General features: G+C 29.0%; 2 protein-coding genes across 2 annotated transcripts; both read left to right on the top strand.

Moving 5' to 3' along the window:
- The first annotated feature begins 12,656 nt into the window (after positions 1 to 12,656).
- LOC110655656 (bifunctional TH2 protein, mitochondrial) lies at positions 12,657 to 17,579 on the top strand. The gene is made up of 6 exons (XM_021812077.2): positions 12,657 to 13,295; positions 13,426 to 13,534; positions 14,284 to 14,574; positions 14,709 to 15,123; positions 15,232 to 15,498; positions 16,602 to 17,579. The coding sequence occupies exons 1-6, from the start codon at positions 13,117 to 13,119 to the stop codon at positions 17,012 to 17,014; spliced, it is 1,674 nt and encodes a 557-aa protein (XP_021667769.2). The 5' UTR covers positions 12,657 to 13,116; the 3' UTR covers positions 17,015 to 17,579.
- Positions 17,580 to 23,517: 5,938 nt separating this feature from the next.
- On the top strand, positions 23,518 to 26,950 carry LOC110655654 (MDIS1-interacting receptor like kinase 1). The gene is made up of 2 exons (XM_058149821.1): positions 23,518 to 26,280; positions 26,367 to 26,950. Exons 1-2 carry the CDS (start codon positions 23,637 to 23,639, stop codon positions 26,771 to 26,773), a joined length of 3,051 nt encoding a protein of 1,016 aa, XP_058005804.1. The 5' UTR covers positions 23,518 to 23,636; the 3' UTR covers positions 26,774 to 26,950.
- The last annotated feature ends 3 nt before the right edge of the window (positions 26,951 to 26,953 follow it).

Genomic DNA, 26,953 nt, shown 5'->3' with positions numbered 1-26,953 from the left:
TTGATTCAAATGTTAATAAATGATTTTTTTAATAGTAATTAATATAATTTTATATTTGATAAAAATATAAAAATATATTTTTTTTTATATTTTGAAATAAATTGATTAATAAATTATTTTTCATTAATTTTTAAATTAGTTGATGTATATCAGTAAAATAATAAACAAAGTGAAGAAAAAAAATACATATGCCACTTGATAATTTTGATATATTATTATAAAAATTTGTAGATTTTAAATATAAAAAATATTAAAAAAAATTATAATTAATAATTATTTAAATATGTATTAATATAATTTTAAAAAGTAAAAGTATATTTAAATTTATTATGAAATAACAGCATTTTAACATAATTCACCTTTATGAATTTTAAGGTACATAATATGATCAGCAAAGTTTTATAATACTTCAAATTATAAATTTAAAAATTCTTAATAAATGTACTAAAAATAATTTTTAAATTATTATTATTTTATATGACATAAGATTTTAACGGTTGAAATTTAAAAAGAAATAGATAAAAATTTATGTTTAATATGATAAGATAATTTTTTTATATAAAAATAAAGATAAAAAGAAACCATGTCTCACAATTATTTTTTTAAGTATTTTTATTAAAATAGGTGATTCATTTTTATAAAGCTATTTTTAAGTTTCAATTATATATATATATATATATATACTCTAATTTAATCACGTTGATTATAAGGGCATTCCTTAGTCCTTGGCCATCACCCATTGCCGAAAGGGAGCCTGATGAGTCAGCCCTGCCCACCATCAACATCTAGCACCAAATCATAGACCGTCAAACAACTCCCTATACTTGTCTCATTGACATTATTTTCATTTTTTATTAAAAAAAAATAAAATTATTATACTTTAAAGCCTATTTAGTTCAACAATTGTGATATGAATATTATACATTTTAACATTATATTATAAAGATGATTATAATACTATTAAGTTAATTTTTTTTATAAAATATATCATAATTATAATTAATTAGATAATTAACTTTGTCTAAATTATTTTTATAAAGTAAAATGATAATTAAATAATTTATAAATATATTAAACATAATTAATTCAGTTAATAAAAATACACATAGAATCTAACTTAATTTAATAGATAAAAAAAATATTACTCATTTAATAAAACTAAATTAAAATCGGTACATCTCTAATTTTTTATTATAAATTTATTATATTTATAAAATTTAAAATGAAATTTCAGCTCAATCATTTCCACGTTGATTACAAGGGCATTCCTTAGTCCTTAGCCTTTGCCCGTATGCCGAAAGGCAGCCTGATGAGTCAGCCCTGCCCGCCATCAACATCTAGCATCAAATCATAGACAGCCAAACGACTCCCTATCCTGTCTATTTTCATTTTTTATTAAAAAAAATAAAATTATTATACATTAAAATAGTGGAGAGCAGTTTTCGATTTAAATTGAAAAATCAAATCGAATCGATTAATTCAATTCAATCAATTTGATTTTAAAATTTAATCGGTTTGGTTCGATTTATAATTTTGATAATTTTGGTCAATCATTTCGGTTTGATTATTTTTATAAAAAAATAAAAAAACCGAACCGAACCGAAATTATTAAATATATATAGGAAATCAAAAAAAATCGAATCAAATTGAATCAAACCGAATCGAAATCAAAGAAAACTGAACCTTTAGATATTTGAGTTTTGATTTCTAATTTTTTTTGTTTTTATATTTTTATTATTTAGATTTAACGTTAAAAATATAAAATTTTATAAATTTCGATTTGATTAGTTTAAAACCGAACCGAATCGAAATTTATCAGTTCGATTCGGTTCGATTTTCTATTCTCAATCGGTTCGATTCGGTTTTTAAAATTTTTTATTTTTAATTTTCGGTTTTGTCGGTTCGGTTAGGTTCGGTTCGGAACCAAACCGACCGCTTGCACACCCCTACTTTAAAGTCTATTTAGTTCAACAATTGTGATATGAATATTATACATTTTAACATTATATTATAAGGATGATTATCATAATTATAATCAATTAGCTAATTAACTTAGTTTAAATTGTTTTTATAAAGTAAAATGATAATTAAATAATTTATAAATATATTAAACATGATTAATTCAGTTAATAAAAATATGAGTTCTTGACTATATTGAAGAGTACTATAATATTGTTTATTTTGAATGTATGAGAGTGAATCCTTAAAATTATTCTAAAAAATAACTTAATCTTAATATAAAAAATTAATTCAAAATTTTCATATAAGGGGAAAATAACATATTCTGACAAAAAATGAGATAACAAATCTTTACAAAAGAAGAAAATAAAAACTTAAAATTTATTAATAAGAATATATTTAAATATAAATACAAATTAATTTAAAAAAATATAAATTTAAATAGTATTAAAAAATACAATAAAAATATTTTAAAAATTACTCACCAATAGTCACTTTAGAGAACTTACAAAAAGGTGAAAGAAATTTAATAGAAAAAAGAGAGACGATGGAACTAGCCTTCTCTTTTCTTCTTTGAACTTTTAATTCTAAGAACTTTTATGGTTGGAAGTAAGTAGACAAAGGAAGCATAACTTTCTAAAAAGTGTAAAAATAGTCTTATTTAATTTATATTATCAAATAGTCTTATTTAATTTGCATTATCAAACCAATTTTCTAAAAAGTAAGCACTCTACTTCTCTTATGTAGTGATTAGTATTCGGTTCAAATTGAACTGAATCGAAATGAATTATCAAAATTAAATTAATTGAATTATCTTGTTTTAAAAATCGAACCAAATCAAAATGAATGAAAAATTCAACCGAACTGAATTGCTCTATTTCAGTTTGGTTTGGTTTGAACCAATCGATTTTTGAATTTTGATATATTTTTTAATTTAGACTTAATTTTTAAGTTATTTGATCTAATTTTAACATTCATTTGAATATAATAACCATTAATCAATGAATTATATATATATATATATATATAATTCATAAATTTCATATAAAAATAAATCAATTTTAAAATCAATAAAGCAATTCAGTTCAGTTCGGTTTAATTAATTTTCTCTCTAAAATCGAACCAAACCAAAATAATCGAAATTCTTAAATATAAACTGAACCAAATTATCTTAAAAATCGAATCAAATTACTGAATTATGGTGATTTGGTTTGATTCATTCGATTCAAACTGAATAGTGCTCACCCTTACTCTTATGCAAGGGAAGTAACTTACTAGGTAAAACTTGATAAGTTGCACCTATCTAATTATGTAACACCCATCTAATTATGTAACACCCCTACAGGCATAGTCCTGAAGGAGCAGAAGCGTGAAAAATACAAGTTTATATTATTGAATTCAAAAATTTTCACCTAGAGTCACATACATCATGCAAGATTTATTTTTATCTATTTGATTTCAATGATAAACAACATATTAAAACTCTTTTAATATGTTTTTGGATATGTATTTGCCATTTAAGATTTTAAAATTAATCAGATTAATTTTAGAACCCTAGATTAGATCAAGAACAAATACACTAACCTCTTGATGCACTGCAGTGTATTTGTGCCTTTCAGATGCGTCTTTAGGATACCAAATGTTGTCCCTCTATCTTTTCCACACCAAGAACACCTATGGCAGCCCTTGAACAGCTTCTAAAGCTTTTTCTATTAATTAGAAAATCAAGTTTTGCCTTTTAAGAGATTAAAATATAAACAGGACACTAAAAATAATTTCTAGTATTTTTAATTTAAGAGATTGTTTGCTAATCTCTTGGAATAGATGAGAGATGAAGAAGAAGAGAGGGAAAGCTTCAAAGTGGCGGCACAAAGGAGGAGTAGCTGCTGGTTATATTTTTTTCTCTTTATAATAATACTTATATAGCTAGGTTAACACATTAAACCCTTGCCACATGTCACCCTCTGATTAGTTCTAGGTTTAATTGACCCAACACATTGTGCCAAGTGTCAAACCTATATTTAATCTTAATTTTAATCATCTTACATGATTAAAAACATTTGGCAAGCTTATGTGTAATGCCATGTGTCACCATCTCATGGTGCCATATGTCACCCTGTAAAATGACCAAAATGCCCCTGTGTCTTAATTTTGAGTTATCAATCCAAAATAATTATTTCTCTTCTTCTAATTAATTTATATCAAATATAAATTAATTAATTAATCTTTATTAATTAATTTCTCATTAATTAAATTCATATTTAAACACTTTAAATATAAATTTAACTTATACTGTACATCAAATAATCTAGATTTGGTTTTAAGTTATGCTAGGGACTTTGCAATTTAATTGCAAACCAAACCTATTTAATTAATCAATTAAACTCTTCAATTAATTAATTAAACCATATTTAATTAGGTGATAACTTGTGTATGTGTGTGACTCACTAGGCTCATCACCAATTGGCAATGAGATATGATATCAACTCTTAATATCATCAGAACTCTTTCTTACCATAAATGATTTCTCTAAATCATTTTATGCACCTCATAGATCATGGTTAACACCTAGCATAACATGCCATGGCTACCCAATTAGTAATAAGGTTTACCTTAAATGAACCTATAATCATATGTTACCATGCACTAGAGTCTCTCTGTTACAAAATCCCAACTCAAGCTGGAGTCATGGTTTCTGTCAAAACCCCATTTGCTAAGAATATTATGTTATCTTTTAATTTCAGTTCTTGATTGAAAGATTTTCTCATAAGAAACTCTTTTCTGAATAAATCTACCTGTCCTGGCCAGGAACTTGAAACATCAAGAACAATTAAATGAACATAGGATTTTATCCCTATTTACTTAGAGGAACAGATTCCATCTTGATCAACACCTACCTCCATATATAACTAGTAGGAGCCAACATATGCCCATATACCCATATACAGTATAAGTATGAAAGCAGTATCAAACTCAAACCACCTATATACAAGATAACTGTGCTATCTCAGGTCTAAAGATTATATGCATTGATATGATTTATGACAATGCATTGACAAGAGTAAACTCCATGTGCTTGTCATAAGTATTACTGGTTCGGCCTATTTATCATGTATAAGTGCCTATCATGTTTGTTATATGGCATGAGACTCACCATTCCATCTTATTTATATCTCATATAAATAACTTAGGAACAAACATGAATACAATTTTTCTGGATAAGTCATGTCCTTATTATGAAGTATCCTCGATTGTGAACCTATTTATGATATTTTGTGCTAGAGATATTGTCACTCATATTCTTAACAACTTAAGAATATAATTTCTAACAAAATATCAATGGACCTTTTCTATTACACATAAATAAATTATGTAAACAGAAAAGTGAAATACCTTTTATTAATAAAAGATGTACAAGATACATACTAAATGATACGCTTTAGGGTATACTATTAATAAGTCCTGTGCAAATCACTGTTCCGATGACCGGTGTCGGTCCGGATAATTAAGAGGATTAGAACTATGCTTAAGACATCTAGAAAGCTCTGAATGAAAATTAGTATTGATTATCAGAAGGTTAAATACAGATCAGAAAAATAGAACATAAAAGGTTAAATGAGTTGGGAGTCACAGCGATGGGTGACCGCACTAGGAAGTGACTGCGAGATCAGTCAAAACCCTAAATTTGTATAGAGCATTGTGACACTGCAGTCCTAAGAAAAATTGCGAAGTTAGGAAAAATGTGAAAATCACAGAAAAAGGTGCAGAAATAGATCAAATAATTAAGTCAGGGTTCCGGAATAAACATTGAATTATTTGCAAACCGGATCAAACCGGCAAGGGGCAAATTGATCAATTCACCCCTAGAGGTGACTCACGACCTAACTGTCTAATAAAATCTGAGAAACAAAAATTTTAAAATATAGAATTAAATTAAAGAACTATGGAAAAAAGAAAGGAGAAAGAAAAGAAAATAAAAATAAGATTAATGACATGATGCATGACATAATAAGTTACAATTTTTATATTATGAAATTAGGGGATAATTACTACAAAAAGTGACTAATTAAAATAAAAAGAAAATTTTTCTTCTTCCCCCCAAGTTGTTGTCGTCCATTCCCTCTCACTCCTCTCTCTCATTTTCCATTTTTCCACCATTGAAGCTTCTTAAATTCCAAAATTCAACCATAAAAATTAAAGATTTCTTAGTCAAAACTTTTAATTGAGCCTCAATAAGAAGATTTGGAGCAAGAAATTAAAGAAATTTGAAGAGTTGAAGAAGATTGGAAAAGCTTCAATTAAGGTAAGTCCCTCTCTTCATTTAAATTGAAGTATACTTGTGGAAATTTAGTTAAATGAGTAGAATTAACTTAGGAAAAATTGAACAATCATGGAGGTAGGGGAGGTGTAAAATTCGGCCAGCATATGTGGGATTAGGGTTTGGTGAGGTTGTTGGAATTAATGATATATTCATGTTAAATTGAGTATGTAGATGTTAATAGGACACTTAAATTGCATGTATTGAACAAATTGTAAAATTTGGCTTTTTGACCCTTAGGGTTTTAGGAGGAAATTTGATAATTTAGTAAATTGATGCACTTTGACCTAAATGAGACTCAAAATGGTCAATTGAGACAAATTAGGATGTGTTTGAATGGTTAGAAGTAAAACTAAATTCAGATAGGTAGGGGTCCAATTCTGGACAGCCAGACCTAGGTCCCTTTCAAGGACCAAACTGTAATTATGACACTCCAATTGGTATGAGGCCAATTGGAGGTAAAAATAGACACATAATGACACATTTTTTATGCAGAAACTATGCCCAGAAAGTGACTCTAAGTTAGTGAACAATTAGGTCAAATCTGGAATTGGCACACTGTCACCGTACAAAAAGACCAAATGAACAGTTTATTTGGCCATAACTTGGTCTAGGTAGGTCCAAATGACCTGATTTTTGAACCATTAGAAAGCTATGACATATTACTACAACTTTCATGAAGAATGCCAACCCAAATTCTGCCCATAACCAAGTCATTTTGCCACCCAAAGTTGGTTGCCCAAAACTGCTAGAACCAAAAACCTGCCCATAATTCTGGATAGATACAAATCCGGCCAACCTTAAGAAAATAGCCATAACTTGAGCTACAAAACTCCAAATAGAGTAATTCAAAAAGAGAATTTAATAAGAGACATTAAGGAACAACTTTGATGGAGGAAAGTTGGCCAAAATTCCACTGTAAACAGACCAATGGAATTATACGAATAAGTAACCCAAAACTGAAATTTTGAGATTTAACCCTAATAGTCTTTAAATTGAATTTGGCAATCAATGTCAACAAAAACATGGCTCAAAATGTGATATATGAGTGCAATTATAATTAATAAACCTATTAAGTATGGAAAAATCAATATTTTGACTTGAATAGTACCATGAATAGTACTACGATACACAAAAATGCAAAGGACTCGAAATTATAAACCATAATGGGTAGGATAAGTCTTCAAAAAAATTGTTGGAATTTAAGTATTAGAAATAGATACTGAAACACTTTAAATTTATGTGTTTTAGTTGAAAAGGGAGCTTTGAAGGAGAAACGAAAGTTTGAGTAAATTGAGTCGACAAAAGAGGTTTGTGCACAACTAGTGTTTTTATTGGTTATGTTTCTTCATATGTCTTTTGACTAAATGATTTTATTTCTTATTATATTATGTTTATCAAATATTGAATTTATCTCAACAATTATTGAAATGTGTTATGGTATGAATAAATTTAGTTTTGGAAAATAAAATTAGTTATGATTTTATTTTGTCATGAATTGAATAAAGTTAGCTTTGGAAAAATTTTGATTGAAACATACTTGACTAGGGCTGAGCAGAATTCGGTTCAAACTGAAAAATCGAACCAAACCGAGTTAATTCGGTTTAATCGGTTCGGTTTTAAAATTAAATCGGTTCGGTTTGGTTTTGAATTATAAAAATTTCAGTTATTTCGGTTCGGTTCGGTTTTGAAGAGGAAAAAAATCGGTTAAACCGAATCGAACCGAATAGTAATTTATATAGTCGAATCAAATTAAATCGAATCAAATCGATTTTTGACTTGATTTATTTTTATAAAAAATTTATGAATTATATTTAATTTTATATATATTAATTATTTAATTTCATTGATTAATGGTTATTAGGTTCAAACCAAAGTTAAAATTAAACCAAATAACTTGAAAATCAAGTTTAAATTCAAAAATCAATAAAAAAATCAAATCGATCAATTTAAACCGAACAGAACTGAAATAGAGCGGTTTGGTTCGATTCGATTTTTCACCCATTTCAGTTCGGTTTGATTTCTAAAATTTACGGTTCGATTTTTGAAATTTAATTCCGTTCGGTTCGGTTTGGTTCGGTTTGAACCGAATGCTCACCCCTATTCTTGACATGGGAAATGGATAAAATTTTGTTTTGAATTGTGATGAGCATAAAAATTATTGGATATTGGAATTGATATTGAATTGAATTGTGTTGTGATTTATACTCACAAAAAGGACAAACAGATTTATGATATTGTTTTATATCTCACTATAGATGCTTGACTAGGTTATTACCCATCTCTCTCATTTGTTGAGGAGACAATGGAGTTAGCTTTGTTTTGTTTTGAATACCATGTATGTGCACAGACTTAGATTCTTCTCTTATTAGAGGTTAAATCTAAATTTTCCATTGGCCCTTTCGGAAGTTGCATTATTGTGGTGTGTACTGTGCACAATGATTCGACCTCCCCGATCATAGGGAGTTAGAATCCCGATTCGACCTCCCCGACCATAGGAAATTAGAATCGCCCCGAAAATGACCCTTACGGATTAGTCTTGCATAGTTAGTGATATAAAGAATGGGTTTTGAATAGTAGAAATTGTGATTTTAAATAGGATTTATGCATAATTGATTTTATTTGAATTAAAATTTATTTCCATAAATTATTGAAATTACTTTAAATGTTCAGTTATGATTTGATAAATTGAAATTCTCGAGCAGAGTCATTTTAACAAATGATTTATTTTATTGGCAACGAATATTTTAATTTTTAAAATTTTGATCGAATTTCAAGATTTCAAATTCCTTGCTAAAATTTTTGTAAGGTATTGTATATCATGTTTTAAATTATGGTTGTGCACCACTGAGTTCATCACTCAGCGATAGTTTTATATGCTGTAGCAGATGAAAGTAAAAATAGAGCAGCTAAGTGAGATATTCGGTAGTTGCTCCTTGAAGACTCATTGGGATTAGCTTCGGGTATATTAGAGGTATACCCTTGTACATTAGATTTTGATATATGCATTTAATTATATGTATGTAATTTATTTGAGCAGTTGTACAAGAACTTTTGTAATATTATTTTGGGTATGTAATTAAAATACAAATTATTGTAATATTCAAATTTATTTTTGAGTTTTGTAATAAATGTAAATAATTAAATTTTTATATTTTGTGAATGATCAATTATTTCTTTTACATTTAACATTGTGAGACTGAAATGAGAAGTTTCAGTATTAGTTTAAATAAATTGCGTTTGATTGCAAACTGAGTTCTTGTATGGAATTGAGACGAAATTGATTTGTATTGGAGTTATGGTTGAGTAAAAATATTGGAAGTGTGTTTCTTCTCAGGTTTTGAAGAACTGTTTTCTGAAAATACAGCCGGTACTTTGCTGAAATTTTTATAAAAATTGCAGTAGTTTTAAAAATCCAAAAATTTAATTTGTGACTTAATGTCAAATTAAAGTTTTAACATTTGAGAAAAAAATTTACCCACCAATTTAAAATAAACGAAAATTATTTTAAAATTCCTTGTAGTATATTTAATGGGTTACCAGTAGGCGAAGTACGGTAATTCATTAGGTTTATTACGATATCATATTATAACTTACGGAGAAGTAGAGTGCGACAAATTAAGTGTAATGAATTTACTAATTTATCATTTAATTTATTATATTTTAAATTATTTTATAGGTATTATTTTTGTTTTATAATTTAAAAGCAAAATGTTTTCTCATAAGTTAACTTATATATCAAACACATTTATATCACATTTCTCATAAAATAAATTTCCTACAAATATATTTTCAAGAAATATACTTTCCAAAAAGCATAATATTTTAAACCAAATAGCCCCTAAAGTCTCAACCTGAACTAATTTTGCAATTAGACTGAAACCTCATTGATAATATTTAAGAATGATCTCTTATGCATAGAATTTTCTATGGCTAGTCCCCATGAACGCACTTGCAAGTGCATATACATATAAAGAAAAAATATAGTCTTTTGAATTGAAAAATATCACTAAAGAGATTTAAATTTATCATTATTTTATTATATTAAATTGTAAAAGAAAATATTTTTCATATAAAGTAAAATTTTATTCAATGTGTTACATTTACATATTGAATTTATTGAAAATATATTACTCACATAAAAAGAAAATCACAAAATGAATAAATAGAATTCTAAATCTCTCGTAATTTTAATGATAAAATGTTTAATTTAACTTCTGTACTTATTATGAAGTTCAATTGAATTTGTTTTCAGCTTTTTTCTTCAATTTAAAACAAAATTTTTAATCTAACCCTAAAATTAAGATTTATGAATTAAATTTTTTTATTTTTTGATTTAAATAAAAAACAAGAAGTTTAATTTTTTATTTTTGAGACTAAATTTCTTATTTTTTTTTATTTAAGTCCAAAAATTAAGAAGTTCAAATTCTTAATTTTTTTTTAATTTTTGAGTTAAATTGAATTTAAATTAAAATTTTTAGATTAAATTAGATAAAAAATTAAAAATAAACTAAATTTAACTTTTTCAACAAATATAAGAATGTAATTGAGTTTTTAAGTAATTTTTAATAATTTAATATTTATTTTAAATTTAATAAAAATTTATAAGCATAGAAAGAAATATATATATATTTGGTTGTCTTAAAATAAATAAAAAGCATTGATTATGTTCCTTAATACTTAATGGAAACATACGGCAATCAATTAAGCTAGGCGGTGATGAGGAGGCTTGGCATCCATAGTGTCTCTAAACGGCAGGCAGAGGAGGAGACTTTTACCTTTTTTTTTTTTCAAAAGAGTTTAATTCATGATTTCATCATTTCAACTCTTTGACAGTTTGACCCATGTGACACTTAAGACTAGGTTCAATGTAACTCGATACATACGATTTAAGACAATATTATAAAAAAAATAATAATATAATAATTCAACTTTCAAACTCTTGTTTATTATATTTATTATTATTTTTAAACCTATATCACTATGGTTGATTTAATTTTTTTATTTATTAAATATTTTTTATATTTATTTTATAATTTATAACATATTAATTAAATATTTTTTATGTCTATTTTATAATTTATAAATTATTAATTATTTTAAAATTTGTGATTACTGCCATCAACAATATCTCAACTAAAAATTAAATTCAACATCTTACCTTAAAGGCGCAATCATAAATGATCCAGTTAATTAGTGATGTCTTCACATAATAATTTGAGAAATATTAACAACACTTTTTAATATATATATATATATATATATATATATATATATATATATATATATATATTTTTTTTTTTTTTTTCAATATTTTTTTAATTATTAGTTTAAAGGTTACTTTATATGATAAGTAAAGTATTGTTTTTAATTTAATTAAACATTTATCTAATTTAATGTTTCACTTTACAATATAAATATTCGTATTCTCACTCTGTACACGAATTTTTAAAAATTTATATAAATAAATTATTTAATAAAAAATAATTATAAATGTTAGTTTATAAAAATATACTTTTAATTTTATTTATCTTAATTTGTAATAAAAGTATAATTTTTTTTATTATTTTTCTATGATTCGGTACTATTTTATGCAAAAAAAAAAAACGTTATTATGACATACAAATCACAAAAAAAATTAAATTGAAATAATATTAATAAACGCTAACTTTTAAAATAGTCATCTATTAATTAATTTTAAATTCAATAAATCCTCATCCTTTGTTATTGCTTTATGAAAAATAATTTTGATTAAAATAATTTTTTAAATAATTTTTAATTAATACTTTTTTTAGTAAATATTTCAATCCATTGAATATTTCTCTTTTATTATTATTACAGAATTAATATTTTATGCTAAAATAATACAATAGTATGACATACAATTATTTCAAAATCTATTAAAATTTTGTTTAGTTTTCTTTATTTAGTATATTTTATATTAAATATAAAATTTATTTTAAATAAAAATAAAATTATATCTAATAAGAAGATAATTTTATAACTTAAAATATATATAATTTTAAATTTTAAATTTATTTATAAATTTTATAAGTTTTGATAGAATTTAATTTAATTATAATAAATTCTATGAAATTAATTATTAAAATTTTAATAAATTTTTATTTAAAGCAAACATTAAAATTATAAATTTATAAATAAATTTTACAAAATTTATAAAATTTATTTATATCAAATATTACTTAAATTTTCTGTGCTTATTATTATTACATAGACATAAATAGATTAATGAATGTAAGTATAGATAAATAGATATTATTTAAATAGATATTATTAATAATTAAAAATGTTGCAAAAAAAAATGTTGAATTTTATTTTCATAAATCTGCCCGGTCCCCCACTTCACCAACTCATATACGCACGGAGGTTTGACTTTATCACCGTCTTCTCTTCTCGTCTCTTCTCTTTACACGGAGAGGTGGAGAGAGATTTCCAAAAACCGAGTCACTGACTCAGTCTCCCCGATCCCTTTCACGGCTCAGGTGTTCTCCTCATTCTCTCTCTTCCTTTAGTTGTTCGCCGGCCTCTTTCTCGAGAAAATTCTCCATTTTCCCGCAAACTTGGACCTTTTTGCATTCCCTTTTTTTTTCATTATTTTATATATAAATCTCTATCAACAAAGAATGCCTTCACCAATTCTGTCTTTTTCTCTTTGTTTTTTAGTCCAATTCTCGAGACGCCTTCTTTTCCTTTTTATCTTTCTTCAATCCAAATTCATGTTCTTTTCTTTTATCTTCTCCGATCACTAGAGATCGTCGTCCCATTGATTTGATACGACGTCGTTTATTTTTTTTGGTTAACGGAGGGAGATACCGGAGATGGGAGCAGTAGACCAAGAAGGAATTGCTCGGCAGTTCTGGATCAAGTCGAAGAGACACTGGATTTTTGCCATGTACAGTCCTTTCTTTCTTAGCTTGGCTGCCGGTAATCTGGAGTCTCACTCTTTCCTCCATTTTATCTCCCAAGAAGTCCATTTTCTCAAAGCATTCGCTCAGGCGTAAGGATGATCCTCCTCCTCCTCCTCCTGCTTCTTCGTTGATTTTTTATTTTGGATCATGCTTAATTATTACGAGTTCTTGACTTCTTGTTGTGTTTTGGGCGGATTTTCTGAAATTTTATTTTTCCAGATACGAACTAGCTGAAGAATGCGCTGATGATGATGAAGACAAAAGCGCGATTCGCAAGTTGAGAGAACGCGTCAAAGACAGGCTTAAAAATTACGAAACTATTGTCCGTGTACGCTTCTTAACACCAATCCCCACTTTTTCTGTTGCATCATCTTATGATTTACGTTTTTTTTTTCTCCCTCTAATTATAAGCTTTCTTCAATAGAGGTCTTAGCTCTTAGACTCAACGAGTTGACGTGAGCTCTCATTTTACTGACACTGGTCTTGCTTGACTAATTATCATCAAGTAAAAATCGCTCAATCTCATGTAATTCTATTTTGTATGATCAATTTTTTTGGCCCCTTATAACGAGTGTCCTATTCTAGTTTTTTGGTTGTACGGTAATGCGGCCCATGATGGTGCTGGCTTGTGATGAATAAGAGATGGTGACGGTGGTTGTGAAATGCGTATGTAACATTGTCAAAGTGTGATTGAATTTGAAACACTATCAATTTTATTCATTCCACACTAACTTTTCATAGTTTCCGATCATCCCATGGGAGTGACTGAACCGCATTTAAGTATTTTTCTCAGCTGAGCTTTTGAGTTGATGTAAGTGATAAAAATGCACTTGTTCTTGTCCTCTGTTTATGTCAAGGGACAGGCGAGTTTTTTATGTTGATTGATAAACGGTGTTAGTTTTATTTAATAAAAATCTCTCATTATTCCTATAGATTCAGCCTGCTCTCCTTTGTCGCTAAGGCTAGTGATTACTTGAGTTAGATAAATATTGAACTGTTTTAATGTCTTCTAATTTCTCTTTATTCTAGTATGCTCTTCAGTTTGCATTATATATTCTCATGCAAATTACCATACAGGAATGGGGCTTTGAACTTCCCCCAGAGAGTACTTCCATTGTTGCCACTGCTAAATATGCAGATTTCTTGCTGGCAACAGCTTCGGGAAAAGTTGAAGGAGAAAAAGTTCCTGGTAAAATTGCAACTCCTTTTGAGAGGATAAAACTGGCTGCTTACACACTTGGTGCCATGGCACCATGCATCAGACTATATGCCTCTATATGTAAAGAGATACATCATCTTCTTGATCCAGAGGATAGCAGTCATATTTACAGGAAGTGGGTAGATAATTATTGTTCTGAAAACTTTGAGGTTTGTCATATTACTGTGCATATACCTTACTTCTTGGGTTTTCTCCACAACTTTGCTGCACGAAGAAGAGTTCTTACTCTGGCTGATTGGGGAAAATTTTCTATGCTACTTACCCATATTCTTTCTGAATTCAGGTATCAACTCAGCAAATAGAAGAAGTGCTGGATAAACTAAGCATCTCTTTGACAAACGAAGAACTTGAGGTCCTAGAAAAGCTATATCTTCAAGCTGTGAAACTCAAAGTGGATTTTTTGTCTGCTCAACCAATTGTCCAGCAAACAATAGTGCCTTTGTCAGGGGTGCAAGGCCCTGCTGATTTCCACCTCACTGTATTTTGTGATTTTGACATGACATGCACTGCTGTTGATTCCTCTGCCTTTTTAGCTGAAATTGCAATAATAACAGCACCAAGGGTGGATCTTGGTGGATCTGAAACCAAACTCACTCGGATGTCATCAGCTGATTTGAGGAAAACGTGGGGTGTTCTTTCAGCCCAGTATGTGGAAGAACATGATCAATGCATAGAAAGCATCATATCTAGTGAAAGAGGTTTGATAACTCTTTGGTTTGATTATCTTAGTTTTGTGCTTTGTTGATTGGAGATGGTGCAGTATTGAGATGAATTATTACTTGGGACGCTTTCCTGTTTTGTTGCAGTTGGAAATTTTAATTATGAAGGTCTGAGTAAGGCTCTTGAACAACTTGCTGACTTTGAGAAAAGGGCAAATTCAAGAGTGATTCAGACAGGAGTGTTGAAGGGTTTAAGTGTCCAGGATATAAAACGAGCTGGTCAACAACTTATTTTTCAAGATGGCTGTAGAGGATTTTTCCAAAAGATTCTGAGAAATGAAAATTCAAAAACTGATGTTCATGTCCTTTCATACTGCTGGTGTGGTGATCTCATTAGATCAGCGTTTTCATCAGGTATTCCTTTTTGAATCATCAATTGATGATTTTTTTTTTTTTTTCATTTCACTTGTGCTTAATCATCATCAGTGTGTATACAAGTACATGCACCATCAGTGTCTGTGTGAATCTGTGGTAGCACATGTGTGTTTCCATCCATGATTAAAAGTTAAAGACTAAAATTTAAGTTATCAACAGTTCTGGTTAACATTATTTCCCAATCTGACATATTCATACTGTTCACTGACACATAGATAAATGTAATTCTATCCTAAAGCTGTAGATAAAGAGTCTTAGACCTAATGACAGGGGCAAGGATTTACTCTCTGGTTTTCTTTGGGAAGTTATAGTTACATCTTAATTGTGTATCAGATTCTATAAGTTAGCCAAGTCTAGCACAAAAGCAATTGTTCAACAGGTTAACTGCATTGCACTTCATATTTTTGTTATGTGGTTTCCTTGGTTTGATTACACTCGACTGAGGATTAAGGTAAACATTCTCTATTAGATAAGAGGCTTTTGAAAATATAGCACTGCTTTTCATTTTAATAAAATTGAAGACCATGCTTCTGGCTGACTGGCTATAACGCAGCTCATCAACATTGGCAAACATGAACAGTTTGGCATAGGGAAAAACTCTATTTTTGAGTTTTAAATCTTCTTTGTTTCCGTATGATTTATAATTCATTATTCGTTGTTTAACTGGTGATTTACCAGTAATGACATGCAGCTTTTTAGCTCCTTTTTTTTTTCCTTGTCCAAGATCAGTTTCATTTTGGTACAAATCTGCAAATTTTCAAATGTGACGTGCTATTTTTTTTTTTAGATAAGATTCTGTTTTATTATATGTAGGAATTTTCCTTGAGAATTTTAATAGAAATTTTGATATCATAATAGCACATAATTAGTGACATGAGTTTATGATGAAGTAGGTCTACTTGATTTAGCTAGTTCTTTTTATTTTTTTGGTTTTTTTTTTTTTGTTACTTTCATGCTTACTGGGTAGATAAAATTAATAAGTAATGACAATATTGTTGTTGCAAGATTTTCTTTTTCTGTTTTCATTTTATGTTAAAAATCTTTGTTCCAAACACAATTATGAGATTGTTTCCTATGAACAGGAGATCTAAATGTTGTGCAAGTACATTCAAATGAGTTGGCTTATGAAGAAACTATTTCAACGGGTGAAATTGTTAGGAAAGTAGAGTGCCCAATGGAAAAACTTCAAGCTTTTAATGACATCTTAAAGGACTGCAATACGGATTGCCAGCAGTTGACTGTGTATGTTGGAGGCTCAGTGGGTGACTTGCTTTGCCTGCTCAAAGCTGATATAGGTATTGTGATTGGTTCAAGCCCAAGCCTACAGAGGCTGGGAGATCACTTTGGCATCTCTTTTGTTCCATTATTCTCTGGTATGGTGAAGAAACAGAAGGAACTAGTTGAAGGTGGCTCTCCTAATTGGAAGGGTCAGCCAGGCGTTTTGTATACAGTCTCTAGTTGGGCAGAGATACATGCATTCATTTTGGGATCATAATTTATGATCTCTTTACTATTGTCTTGTTAGAATAAACATCAAGGGAAATGAATATACATATATAGAATATAGACTATAGGTGGTGGCTAAATTTTTACCACAGGGCCACAGGCTAGCCCTTATCTTTTTCACTTCAGGGAATGCCATCCAGATAAAAAGGTATATTGTAGTTAGTTTTACAAGAGTCAGGTTATTACAAAAAGCCCTCTCTTCTCACTTCCTTTGTTCACTTATTACAAATTGCTTTTGAAGCTTCTTGCCATTGAACTTCAAAATTCACAGTTCTTCAGTCAGTGGTAAATTTCATGGCTGGAATGGAAATAGAAAGAGGTCCAGTTGTTAAGATATATTTGTAATTGTATAGTTTTGTTTCAACAAATGTTTTTATTTATTGCTTGCTCATAAATTTTATCTGTAGAAGCTATTAGAAAAATGTATGGAACATTGTGCTTTCCTCTATAAATGGGATACAATTTGTAATTGTATATCAATGCTCCATACTGCAAGTATTTTAAGGCCCTATTTGTTTCGCGCAAAATAATTTATATTTGAAAAATGTCTTTTATATTTTTTGTTAATCCATTGGGAAACGCGAAAACAAACAAAGCCTAAGTTTGTTGTTTGCCTTTGAGTGAGGGAAATTCTTGCCTGTTTTCTTCTGATAACGGCGGCATTGTTTGCTGTCTATTATGGGTTTCGATCTGATTAAATATTAGTAAAATAAATTTAAATAGTGTATAATTAAGTTACAGATATATTTAAATTTAAATAATATTATTCATAGCAGATTTAAATATTATATGTTAAATATTCGTTATTTAAATTTATTTATATAACTAATTAATTAAATATAAAATATATATATTTTATAATAATATTTATAAATTTTTATATATTTTATTTAAAATAAATAAAATTTAAATATTTTATAAAATTATTAATTTTTTTAAATATAAAATATTAATAAATAATAATTTTTAAATAAATTATTAATTAAAATATATAAAATAAGAATAAATTTGAATATTTTTTAAATATGAAAAATAAATTTTATTTAAATTTGATATAGATCTAAATATTGAGAAAATTATTCAGATTTGAGCTTAGAAAGTGTGAAAACTCAGAATAATATATTGCCATCATAGAGTGTGAAAAGACATGAAAATTAATAGATAAGGCTAAAAGTTTTGAGTAGGTTCTTAGGTTTATGTTTCATAGATTTAGCGTACAAAGATAAAGGAGATATTGCCTTTAAAGAGCGTTTACTTATTTTATATCTCTTTTTAAAATTTTTAAAAAATGATTCAAAACATGTTTTTAAGGTTTTTAAAGGGAAAAAAAAAATTTTATAAAAGCATTTTAATAATTTAAACTTTTGCTTTGGGTCCCTAATGAGTAGCCTCTACTTTAAAAAAAATAATAGGTTACTTTTACTTTGTACTTTTAACGGTCTATTTGTTATTATTATTAAAATTATTATTAAAAAAATTATTATTTTTTAAATATAATCATTATAAAGGTTTAAAAAATAATTAAAAATTAAATTTAATAAATTTTAATTATAAAAATATTAAAATAATAAAATAATTTTTCTCAAATTATTTTTTTTTAAATATTTAAAATATTATTTTTATTTAAAAAAATAATTTTAACTCCCTAAATGCAATACTAAATAATCGCTAAGTGGGTAGCAAATAAGTAGAAGCAAACCTAGTAGACTACTTTTAAAAAGTAGCTAATTATTTTATAAGTTGTTTTATTAAAATTAATTAATAAATTTTAATTAATTTAGTTTTATAAAAATTATTACGATATGTAATTAAAAATTTTTAGATTAATTTATTAATTATTTTATAAATAATTAACAAGTTAAAAATATATGTAATAATATACAAATAACTCAAAGGAAAAAACCTAAGCTTTTGAAATCACATAAATTTTCAAGTTGTAGAACACTTGAATTTAAATATCAGTGAAAATCAATTTTATTTAAAAAAAAAAAAGCATATAATCCCTTTCCTCGGCAGGAGCGTTTGTCTTGAAGATAACGACATCAGTTGGGAAAACGACAAGTTCATTAAAAATAATTTTTTTTTTTTAATGTGGAATCAACGATGATACCATTACGACATAATTATTTAATTCATGCCATTAGATCCTTAACTGTAGAGGGTGGCGATTCAAATTGATAGATTATGTTCGTATTATATCAATACGCAATATGAATATGATTAAAGTCGATACGAACACGATATAATTAATAAATAGTGTTAAAAATTTAAAAATGAACACAATTTTTTATTATACGGATTATATGATACCACACGATTAATATTAAATTATATTAGGTATATTCAACACGATATAATCTATTTAATACGGTTTGACATGATTTAATCTATTTAACACACTATATAAGTATGTTCATGAATTAGTAAATTACAGATTAATATTTGACATAAATATTAAATCATATCATAAATATATCAAATCAAATTAACGGGTTAATTTGTAACATGACACGATTATAATCGTGTCATAAATAGATCGATATGAATTCGATGCAAACACGAATAAGTCTAACCTAAACCTTATATTTTCGTATAGTATTTGTAAGTCGTGTCCAAAATTATCACATCTACTCAATTGTTATATTCATGACACTTAATATTTAATTGGCCAAAGAAAAATTAATTTAATTAATTTTTTTTAATTTTTATACATATTATCGTTTGGTAAAAAATAAATGAGAAATATATAATAAAAAAAGATTTTTTTTATAAAAATGAAAAAATAAATAAAATACAAAAGAGATATAAATAAATATATTATATTTTAATATAAATTAAACTAAATATAAGAAATTTCATAGTATCGATGGAACATGTAAATTAACCAATAGAAAAACTGTGAGCTCTACTTTAATCTATTACGAGTCCCATTAAATATCCTAGTGAAGCCCTGCACCTAGCCATACTAGCCCTTCATAGTCTTCATCATCATGTGTCGATATTATTCCATTTATACTCATCACCGTCGTTGCCACCACCACGTCGAGCTTGGTGGCTTCATTATGTGAAAGATTAAGTGGAGAAAACCGGCCCAAGAATCAAGGTCCCACAGCCAATGGTACCATAACCACTTTTCACGGAGGGTGCATCGGCGTAGAAGCATTCAATGAGGAAATGGCGAGAGGTGTCGGTTTCGACGACGTCGCTGCATGAAGGGGAAGAAAACACAAGGACGACGTCGTTGCATGACGGGAAGAAACACAAGGGGAACGTATTTGAAGTAGCGGAGGAGGGAAAGGAAAGGAAAGGAAAGGAAAGAGATTTAGAGAAGGAAGAAAAAGAAGAAGAGAAGATTTTGGCTTCCCCATGCACGCATTTGATAAAAAATAATTGATGACATAACCATCAAGTGGGCTCGACGGGCCCACTAATTTTAATTTTTTAATTAAATTAAATTTTAATTTAATATTATAATATTAATAAAATATTTATATTTTTTCAAATATTAATAAAATTTAGGATAATTATGAAGTACTTCTGTTATAACTACATAGAAAAACAACTCAAAAAATATTGAAACGTATACATGTATGGGTCCATCAAATAATAATCACTTAGCAGTGACTCTCAAAAAATAGCTAATTAACATTTTTTTTTTAAATTTATAAACATAATTACGTATATAATGTTTAATTATTAGATTGTTATTTTATATTAAAAACTGATTAAAAAATATTTAATCAATATATTAAAATATTAGATGATTTAATCAATATCTTTCGAATTATGATTAAAATTAAATGCCTAAAATAAATAATAAATTCAATTATCATTAGCAAAACATTAAGCCATAAAGTAATGTACTAAATAATATAATTAATTGAATAACTTATAGTTAATTTTTAGGCAATTATGTGCATATATCAATTTGATTTACAATTTTTAATTATATATTTATTATTAAAGACAAACATGTGACACATGTGAAATCAGCACTTGAATTAGAGATAATGGAAGGGTGATTCAGATTTGATTAATTAGGGTTTGGGCATGTGGGCCACGTCATCCCCTTTTCACCCCCATCTTCAATCTCCCAAATTGCTCACATCTCTGTAATCTTTAATATTATTTTTTTTTTCTCTCCCTAACAATACAGAAGCTGAAGAAGAAGAAGAAGAAGAAGGAGAAGTAGGAAGTGCTTCCCTAGGAAGCTGCCCTTTCAATCATATTCTTTTCTATTTAGAAGAAATTGAGATTAGTTATTCTGTGTGTTTTCCTTATAAAAATGCTACCTTTCACATGTTTGCATGTGAAAAATTGACAACTTCTTCCTCTCTATTTTTTTTTCTTTAAAATATTTATCCCCACGATGAATTGGGAGTTGGTGGGCTCACACCATGATTAACAATGTGCATCACTTTCCTCCCATTTCCTCTTGCTTCCTTCCCTTTATTTTTATTTTCTAGCAAATTATTATTTAATTTTTATATTTTAATAAAATTAATTATTTAATTTATATATTTTAAAAAATATACTATTTAATATTTATATTTTATTTTCATTAAATTATTTATTCTCTCTATTAACTTTTTTATTAATTAATATTGATCAATCTATTATTTAATCATTTTATTTTAGTGAAACTAATTAGTTAATTTCTATATATTAAAAAAATATATTATTTTGTCCTTTTAATTTAATTGAATTAACTATTTGATTTTATAATTATTTTTTTTATACATAAAATATCATAATTTCCTTCATTTTATTTCTTTCTTATATTCCGTTATTTCTTTCTTTATGTTTTTTTTTCTCTAAATCCACACCTTTTTTTTCTCTCATTTTCTCTTTTTTTTTTGTTCATCTATTGATAAAAATGATATAAGCTGTCTATACAAAAAAGTTAATTAATTTTCTTAAATTTCTAAATAATCAAGAAAAATTATTTTCAAATAGAGAAAACATAAAAAATGATATTCAAAGGATTAGAAATTAAAAAAAAAAGTGAATTCAGATTTAGTCTTCACATCGAAAAATTTCTATTTTTAGCTAATAATATATTTTTCAAAATAAAAAGACTAATTAATTAGTTTCATTTAATTGAAGGACTAAATAGTATTACTTTTTAAAATGCGGATATTAAATAATTATTTTTTTTAAAAATAGAGAGACTAAACAATAATTTAAGTAGTATAAATAATGAAAAATTTGACGGAATAACTAAATAATTTAATAAAAATAAAATATAAAGATTAAATAGTAAATTTTTTAAAATACATAAATTAAATAATTAATTTCATCAAAATATAAAGACTAAATAATAATTATTTATTTATTTTTTATTTTCTTTCATCCATAAATTGAAATCACTATATAAATTTTTGTTTACTGTTCAGTCCTATTAGCCACCACATCCGTAGAAATTTTCAATGATCATGCCCTTAACATAAAAAAGGGCCCTAAATGTCAAAATTGGTGTTGCCCACATCAAGTATTGATCCAAAGGTGAAGAAAATGAAAAGAACATGGTCATTTTTGGCCTAGTTTGTGTTTTAGGCTTAACACAGAACATGGAAAGATTCCATCTCACTCAATCATCATAACAAATAACTAACCTATTCACAAGCATATTTAATCCCCACTTAATTAATCAATTAATGATAGTGCTGATCTGTTTTCATTATATCTTAAATTAGAAGAGACACAGCACTTCCTCTGGTAAATCATATGGTACTACATCAATCCCATGATTCCCAAATTCTTGTTATATTTATATAAAATAAATTAAAAAAAAAAAACCCTTTTGACATGCTTAGAAGTTACACTTCAGCATTTAATCCAAAAATAATGATTTTGAGCATATATGCAACTTTGGGTTCCTCACAAAACCCCATGTAAGCTACTTAAAAAGCAGCTTTTCAACGATAATTTACTAGCAGCTTTGGCAAGGCTGCACACACACACACCACTAGATCTTGACTTGAAAGGTTTAATTAATCTGCTGTAAAAGATCTCAGGTACTCATCCACTCAAATATAGCTCACTCATCCCAACTGTTAGATCAATCACTCTTAGTTTACTGCTACTTGTAAAACTTAAACTTGAAAAGAAACATATCAACCTAAAAATTAATGGGGCTTGAGTTTAAATTGAATCAGAATCAAAATAATAAAAAAAAAAAATTTAAAGAACTGTTTGAAAGAAATTAATATATTAAGACATTACTTCAAGTGGTAGACTTTTACTGTAACAAAGAAGTAGAAGAATGCATAGGTACCAGTGGTGAGGAACACATTCTCTAACCATGTTTGATGTCGGAGAAACTTCCAATGACTCCAAAAGCTTCCCCGTCACTAGTCATTGCTTGCTTATTACAGCTGAGCTGTTGCAGAACCCGAGAGCTCACGAGCTCTCCATAATTAATCTAATCATCCTTTTCTTTATTATTTATATATACCTACTCTTACTCCTTAACCAGTCTTTTCTTTCTATTTCTTCCCATATACCTTTTTCACATGCGCAGACACATGCTTCCTTTCTCTCTGTCTCTTTCCACTGAAAAAATCTGAGTGAAAATATGGCAGAGAACTAAGAGAGTAACTCAAGAACCAATGAGGAAGAACAATATGAAGTTGAGAATCTTGGTTTTCTTCTTCTGCTCTTGCATTGGTTTTCACTCTTTTGGTTCTGCTGCTTTGAATGAAGAAGCATCAGCTCTGCTATCGATAAAAAGGGCCCTTTTGGATCCCTTAAATAAGCTTCAAGATTGGAAATTGTCCAACACTACAACTCACTGTAACTGGACTGGAGTGTGGTGCGATCCTCATGGAGCTGTTGAAACTCTTGATCTCTCCCACATGAATCTCAGTGGCCGTATATCAGATGATATGCAACAGCTACGAAGCCTGTCTTCTCTCAACTTGTGCTGCAATGGGTTCTCTTCATTTTTGACAAAAGCTATTTCCAATCTCACTTCGCTGATAAGCATTGATGTGAGCCAGAACTTATTTGTTGGTAGCTTTCCGATTGGGCTTGGAAGAGCAGCTGGTCTTAGTTTGCTAAATGCTTCGAGCAACAACTTCTCAGGATTTATTCCTGAGGATATTGGCAATGCAACTTTGCTGGAGACACTTGATCTCAGAGGGAGTTTCTTTGAAGGCTCCATTCCAAAATCTTTCAAGAATTTGCAGAAGTTAAAGTTTCTTGGACTTTCTGGGAACAATCTCACCGGCGAAATACCAGCAGAGCTGGGTCAGCTTTCATCACTTGAGACAATAATAATTGGATACAATGCTTTTGAAGGTGGGATTCCAGCAGAGTTTGGAAATCTCACCAATCTGAAGTATCTTGATTTGGCTGTTGGCAATCTAGGCGATGAGATTCCAGCTGGATTGGGGAGGCTTAAGGAACTTGAGACGGTGTTCTTTTATCAGAACAATTTGCAAGGCAAGATTCCTGATGCAATTGGCAACATGACTTCTCTGCAACTTCTGGATCTCTCTGATAACATGTTATCAGGAGAAATTCCAGCTGCGATTGCTGAGTTGAAAAATTTAAAGCTCTTGAATCTGATGTGCAACCAGCTGTCAGGAGCTGTTCCTGCTGGACTTGGAGGGTTGAATCAATTACAGGTGCTTGAGCTGTGGAACAATTCACTTGCAGGTCCCTTGCCTATTAATCTAGGCAAGAATTCAGCATTGCAGTGGTTGGACGTATCATCCAATTCATTCTCTGGTGAGATTCCAGCAGGCTTGTGCAGTGGTGGTAATCTCACCAAGCTCATTCTTTTCAACAATGCCTTCTCAGGTCCAATTCCCCCAAGCTTATCAACATGTCTTTCACTTGTTCGTGTTCGTATGCAGAACAATTTTCTTTCTGGGACAATTCCAGTTGGGCTTGGTAAACTTGCGAAGCTTCAAAGGTTAGAGTTGGCAAATAATAGCCTGACAGGTCAAATCCCAAATGATCTTGCTGCTTCTTCATCACTTTCTTTAATTGATCTCTCTAGAAACCACCTCAGTTCTTCTCTACCTTCCACAATTCTTGCAATTCCAAATCTGCAAACTTTTATGGCCTCATTTAATAACTTAGATGGTGAAATCCCAGATCAGTTCCAGGACTGTCCTTCACTTTCTGTGCTTGAACTCTCGTCAAACCATTTCTCAGGAACCATTCCAGCTAGCATTGCTTCATGTCAGAAATTGGTAAATTTGAATCTAAAGAACAATCAGTTGACTGGAGAAATCCCAAAAGCAATTGCAATTATGCCCTCATTGGCAATTCTTGATCTGTCAAACAACTCTTTAACAGGTGGAATACCTGAAAATTTTGGCACCTCCCCTACCTTAGAAGTTCTAAATGTTTCATACAACAGGCTAGAAGGTCCAGTTCCTGAAATTGGTGTTTTAAAAACAATCAATCCAGATGATCTTATAGGCAATTTAGGTCTCTGTGGCGGTGTCCTGCCTCCATGCAGCCACAATTTACTTACTGAATCACAGCAGAAGGGCTTGCACACAAAGCGGATTGTTGCCGGATGGATATTTGGAATTTCATCAGTTTTTGCCATTATAATTGCGCTCATTGGTGCACGATCTCTTTACAAAAGATGTTATTCGAATGGAAGTTGCTTCGAAGAAAGTTTCGAAATGGGCAAAGGAGAGTGGCCATGGAGATTGATGGCATTCCAGAGGCTAGGTTTCACCAGCATGGACATTCTAGCGTGTCTTAAGGAATCCAATGTGATTGGAATGGAAGCAACTGGGACTGTTTACAAGGCTGAGATGCCTCGGTTAAACACAGTTGTTGCAGTTAAGAAGTTATGGAGATCAGGAACAGACATTCAAACAGGAAGCAGTGATGATTTTGTTGGAGAGGTCAATCTCCTGGGGAAATTAAGGCATCGAAATATTGTTCGGCTTTTAGGCTTTCTTCATAATGATACTGACATCATGATAGTATACGAGTACATGCCCAATGGCAATCTTGGAGAAGCCTTGCATGGTAAACAAGCAGAGAGAATGCTGGTGGATTGGGTTTCTAGATATAATATAGCAGTTGGGATTGCACAGGGACTTGCTTATCTGCATCATGATTGTCACCCCCCAATAATTCATCGTGACATTAAGTCGAATAACATACTGCTTGATGCAAATCTTGAGGCAAGAATTGCCGATTTTGGATTGGCAAGAATGATGATTCGGAAGAATGAGACAGTTTCCATGGTGGCCGGATCCTATGGATACATCGCTCCAGGTAGGTTTCAATCCATAGCCTTACTCATCAAATATGATTCTCATTTGGTTGCCCAGTCGTGACGTTTTCTTTCTATCATTTGGCAGAATATGGATACACCTTGAAGGTAGATCAAAAGATTGACATTTACAGCTATGGAGTAGTTCTGCTAGAACTTCTCACTGGAAATCGACCATTAGATCCTGAATTTGGAGAATCTGTCGACATTGTTGAATGGATTCGTAAAAAGATTATGGATAACAGACCTTTAGAAGAAGCACTAGACAAAAACGTAGGCAATTGCAATCATGTTCGAGAAGAGATGCTGTTAGTTCTTAGGATAGCACTTCTCTGTACTGCTAAGCTCCCCAAGGAAAGACCATCCATGAGGGATGTGATCACAATGCTCGGCGAGGCAAAGCCAAGGAGAAAAAGTAGTGGTAACAGCAGTGAATACAACAGGAAAAAAGACAAGCCTGTCTTTAGCACATCACCTGTAAATGGCCTTGTATAGGGGCATAAAATTAAATAGTTCCCTGAGCCATTATTGTTATTATTTTTTTTAATTTCTCTTTTGTATGTAGTATTGGTTTATGTTTGTATTCAGTTGTTCCAAGTGTTGCCCAGAAAATTAGCGGGTACATGCAATTTGATTCTCCAAGCAAATAAAATGCTCTTTCTTGTTTGGTAAGTT

The sequence above is a fragment of the Hevea brasiliensis genome, chromosome 7, assembly GCF_030052815.1.
Source record: "Hevea brasiliensis isolate MT/VB/25A 57/8 chromosome 7, ASM3005281v1, whole genome shotgun sequence".
In the NCBI taxonomy this organism is placed as follows: Eukaryota; Viridiplantae; Streptophyta; class Magnoliopsida; order Malpighiales; family Euphorbiaceae; genus Hevea; species Hevea brasiliensis.
The sequence above is the reverse complement of the archived record's forward strand: the minus strand, read 5'-3'. Positions and strand labels throughout refer to the sequence as shown.